The sequence below is a fragment of the Rattus norvegicus genome, chromosome 19 (assembly GCF_021556685.1).
Source record: "Rattus norvegicus strain SHRSP/BbbUtx chromosome 19, alternate assembly SHRSP_T2T, whole genome shotgun sequence".
Classification (NCBI taxonomy): Eukaryota; Metazoa; Chordata; class Mammalia; order Rodentia; family Muridae; genus Rattus; species Rattus norvegicus.
In genome coordinates this window covers 70,490,001-70,495,000 of record NC_141552.1, presented here as the reverse complement: position 1 = coordinate 70,495,000, position 5,000 = coordinate 70,490,001, and the positions used below count along the sequence as shown (strand labels likewise).

General features: G+C 43.1%; 1 protein-coding gene and 1 long non-coding RNA gene across 31 annotated transcripts in view; one reads left to right on the top strand and one right to left on the bottom strand.

The window, feature by feature from the left end:
• Positions 1 to 3,904, top strand: part of LOC147999628 (uncharacterized) — a 13,759-nt gene extending 9,855 nt beyond the window's left edge. Inside the window, exon 2 of the long non-coding RNA XR_015644265.1 lies at positions 3,623 to 3,904. This is a non-coding gene — a long non-coding RNA (uncharacterized LOC147999628). The remainder of the gene's footprint in view (positions 1 to 3,622) is intronic.
• Pard3 (par-3 family cell polarity regulator) overlaps positions 1 to 5,000 on the bottom strand; it is a 549,750-nt gene that overhangs the window by 433,563 nt on the left and 111,187 nt on the right. Inside the window, exon 1 of one of the 30 annotated variants that reach the window (XM_087595249.1) lies at positions 4,387 to 4,540. The exons of the other annotated variants lie outside the window; for them this stretch is intronic. Coding sequence (XP_087451375.1) covers positions 4,387 to 4,527 — 141 coding nt within the window. The 5' untranslated portion in view covers positions 4,528 to 4,540. Of the gene's footprint in view, positions 1 to 4,386; positions 4,541 to 5,000 lie in introns of those variants that run through there. 30 annotated transcript variants of the gene reach the window in all.

Here is a 5,000-nt window from a genome sequence, read left to right as displayed (position 1 = left end):
ACACACACAGCATTGGCTCGGCCGATGCTGAGACACTGATCCCCGAAACAGAAGACACCACCCGGCAAGGGACCCGGGAACTGTGCCAGGGAAGTTTTAGTACCAGCACAGCTGAGATTCAGAGCAAGTCCATCTGGCCCAGAGCCACTTCACTGGTGTGGGGAAGGGAAAGGCATCTGACATAGCGCTTAAAATTATCACTGTGACCATGAAACTTTCTTAGCTTTTGTGATGTAATTCTGGAGGGCTACATAAAAGCAGAGTCTTTGAACCCCTATGGAGCTCCCAACCAATGTTTACTGATAGCTGGGCAATACTGACCCTTTCAGGGGATAGCTGAGGAAGAGTCACTGGCCGTACCACCGGGCTGAGCAGTCGTGTCAATGACTCTGTGTTATTGGCATGGGGCGAGATGATAAGGGAGTTAGCACTGAGATCAAGGCAACACGGATCCCACACTGACATCATTCTGTAGTAGCACAGGATGACCTTGCCGATGACCTTCAATTGCTGATCCCATGTCCGCCCCTCAAGCCCTGGAATTATAGGCCTGCCCCTCCACGTCCAGTTTGTGTGACGCTGAGGACTAAATCCAGGGTTCTGTGAATGCTAAGCAAAGGAATCATAGTCCAAATGAGAGAAGTTACATTATTAGTTCTTTTCCTTCAAGCCCGTGTCACTCCTTATAGCACAGTTCAGCCAATTTGCTGCTTCATACGACCCCACCCCCACCTAGAACTAGGTCACCCCTACGAGGATTAAAAACTGGAAATTTCTCACAAGCTTAGGTTTTTTGGGTTTTTTTTTGTTGTTGTTGTTGTTTTGTTTTTTAAAGCAAAGGGCTTCTGCCATAAAGTAATCAGAGGGAGGCAAATATTTCAGATTTGTTTGGGGCTTGTGGCTTAAAGTATTCCGGGTACTGTTGATACACGTACGTTTTTACCTAATTGCTTATGGGAAAGCTAAAAATCAAATATTTAAAATAGTAGATGTTATACACAAGTGTAGAAACCACATCAGCTGAGGTTGCTAAGGAAGCAAAAAACCTCCAAGTACAATACATGAATAAGGAGAAATTAAGATTCATATCATCTTAATATTTATACAACAAAACAAGGGTATGGAAAGACTCACAGGGAATATATTTCTCCTGCAGGTCAGGGACATATCAGCTGCCAGTGCCACATTTTCTTCTAGGACCAGGAGGTAATTCTGCCAGTGAAGAAAAGCCATACTTACATGGCCTTTTATTGTTGTTGTTGTTGTTGTTGTTGTTGTTGTTGTTGTTGTTGTTGTTAATTGTTAGTTATTGTTATTATGTGGTCTAAGCCATTATTTCTTTCCAATAGAATTACTGCCACCCTATAAAACAGGGAAACCCACTTGCGTACATTCCTAGCAAGTAGCTTCCTGATAGTACACTCAGGGAGAATATACACAAGTTCTAGTGTTCTGAGACAAACATGCGGTACTTGGCATATCTATTTATCTGCATGTTTCATCAACTACAAGTGGCAGTATCCATGGAGGAGAGATTTAAAAATACATCTGTGGGAGCTGCAGACATGGTTCCGCAGCTAAGCACTGGCTGCTCTTTTAAAGGAGAGGCTTCCGTTCCCTGCACCCACAGAGCCAGCTAACAATCATCTGTAACTCCAGTTCCAACTTCTGATACCCTCTTCTTGCTTCTGAGGGCACTGCACATGTAGGGTACACAGACATATGTGCAGACACACACCACACACACACAGACACACACACTCATACAGATACACATGCTCATGCAATAAATAAATAAATCTATTTTAAAAAGACAACTGTAGAATACAAAGCTAAATCCAGCTGACTATACTCCTAATGCATGTCACTTTTAGTGACAAGCACAACTGGGTGTGCTGCCTTCTTGTATTCTGTGCACACTTACAGAGAATAGCAATTAAGCACACACCCCCATGACTCCTTTGTGTTGGGACAAAAGAGTTTGAAAGTCTGGATTCAGTTCCCAGCTCCCACTTGGTGGCTCACAACCATCCAGAACTCCAGTTCCAGAGGATCAAGCACCCTCTTCTGACCTCCACAGGCACCAAAAATAAATAAAATACACATGTACAAGCAAGCTAACACATAAAATAAATATGCATAAAAAATAATTTTCAGATTTTGCTGAGAACGTTGATCATATAGCCTATAAAATAAGCCTGTTCACCCAGCAAACTATCCCTGTATGACTTTTAGTCTCTCATGGGGTTTTCAAGTTGGCAAGGTCCCCTCCTGTGGGGTGGACACAGTGGTCTCACTCTGCAGCCCAGCTGACTTGAGCACTCAGCAGACTCAGACTCAGGGGTTACAGACTGGCACCACCAAAAGATCTTTCACATTTAATACATGATCTCAATTTTCCTGACAAACCTGAGAGTACTGCAGTCTTCTAACCATAACTCCTTTCCCTAGGAATGTATACAAATATATACAATGTATACAAATATATACAATGTATGCAAATAATATATATACAAAACAGTTCCTTTCTATAAGCCACCTGCTGGCTTCCAGGAGAAAAACCATGCTCTGTAGAGAGGGTGCTTCGTGCTTAAGAGAAAAGGAACCTGATTTTTCTATTTTGTCGAGGGGACTTAATATCATAAAGAATCTCACATATTCACATAGGTGAGTGTCTCCCAGATACCAGTGTCCTCACGCAACCTTCCAAGAGTCACATCTCATATTTAAGGTGAGCATCAACACCATCTTGCTAACAGCTCAGAACTTAATTGTTTACGAGAGTATTTTACAAGAGCAGGACAACGCCACCATTGCCACAGATGAGGAATGAGAAAGCTTAGGGCAGGGAGTTAAACACACACAGCACAGCACAGCACAGCACAGCACAGCACAGCACAGCACAGCACAGCACAGCACAGCACAGCACAGCACAGCACAGCACAGCACAGTCCAATTAGCAAACCGGATTCTGACAGAACTGAAGGCTGACGCCCTGCCACAGAGCAACTATGGGCTCCTTTCTGTGCACTCATGTACTGAGACCGAAACTCCCAGGTGTCAAAAGTCAGCCCACAGGTCTGCACACATGGAGTCCAGCAGTTTCACCTTCTACTTCTCCAGAGGGAAAGCCTCATCTGGTATAATTATCAGCAATGCTTCATGGTTGGGCCTTGATCTCATTTCCTGTCACATTCTATATACTCTAGGTAGAAGGTTTAATTCTTTAAGTAAATAAATCAGAGGTGTTACGTGTCACCAAATTACACGGATTCAAACAAAACATTATCCATAGAAATAAATCAGAGCTGCTAAACATATTTAACTGAAAAAAAAGTGTGCTCTTATGATTTCTGCTGAAATTTATACCATTATTTGTTTATAAAACACTTGTGAACATTTTATACAGATAATTCATTTATAAAATAGTTAGAAGGCTGAGGTTGTATAGCTCAGTTGGTAGAGTGCTTGTCTGGCACTCGAGAAGCTTTATAAACCACATCCATAATCTCAGAACTTGGGAGGTATAGGTAGGAGGATTAGCATTCGAAGGCCATCCTCAAGTCGCATCAAGTCTGAGGCCAGCCCGAGTTACATGAGATTGTTTCTGACTTGCTTCCAGCATACAGGTGGCCTCTGTGACAGTAAAGGAAACAGGCAGGAAGGAGAAACTGAAGAAAATGCTCGAGACTGAGAACAACACATGTAGCACTGGTTTGGCAGATGCTGCTGAGAAGCTGATCCCCAAAACAGAAGACGCCACCCAGCAAGGAACCACGGGCTTGTGCCAGAGGAGCCTCAGTACCAGCAGAGCTGGGATGCAGAGCAAGTCCATATTTTTTTAATTATACAGCCTAACTCTATACATTCAGCATACAAATAGTAAAATAAAATGTCAAGAAAACATGACCATGTCTACCTCCTATCATTTTGGTTCAGCACTTTGAAAGCAGAAAGAGTAACCCTATGAAATAGTGCTTCTATGAAAGTACTTTCTATGAAAGTGAGCACACCGGCAAACTTCAGTCCAATGCTGTGTTGCATGTAAAAGTTACCTAAACCTTTTTGTAGCATGTTTTGGTAACATAAATACAAACTACTGAAGTACGGCTTAGGGGATTACACATGAGAAGTTGAAATCCTCAGGCAACATGGTTACTTGTGAGATACAACCTTGACACTTTGTAAGAAAAATGAAACACACAAATGATACACACATCCACACAGAACCTGGGAGCACAGCAAACATCAGTAAGACTTAGAAAAGAGGTTTTCGAACTAATTAGGAAGCTTTTTTCCCAAAGAATATTAAGAAATAAACACGGGAAGAGGGAGGTTTTTCAGTTCTCAAGGAAGCTTATAGGGGTCACAAAGCTCTGTACCAACCTGCCTTTTGCTGACTCTTGAAGTAGCTCTTTTGAGGTTCAAAGACCTTGACAGCCGCAGGGCCTTCACCGAGTCCTTCCTGGAGGCACCAGAAAAGGAGAAATACTTCCCTGTACATTTCTGCCTGGCTTGGCCTGCCATTTCTAGCCATCAGAAAGGAAAAGAAAAAAAAAGGAAAAAAAAAAAAAAAAAAAAAAAAGCCAAGATGTCCCAGACTGCAAACCTGTCTACATAACAAAATGGTTCCTCAGGGTTCACAAAACTCAAACATCCAATCTACAATTTCCTGGGTTCTCAGGAAGGAACAACAGCCTGGAACACAGGGGAAGAGAGGCTCCAGCTCATCCACACAAGACCAGTCCTCCCTGTAAACTGGCCGAGACTACGCAGGGCAATGTGGATCTCGGATCACCTAGGGACAGGCCCCAAAGCACCAAATTAAAACACCCTTCACCAGTTAAACAGGCTTGGTAGTTGGTCAAGACTAAAACTGGGTGTAGTAACACACCCTGGCGGTGGCTATGCATGAGTAAACCCATCAGAGTCAAGGAAGTCTCTAGTTCATTCTGTAACAAGGCAGCAGGCCTCCAGCTCCGCTGCCACCTCACTGCAGA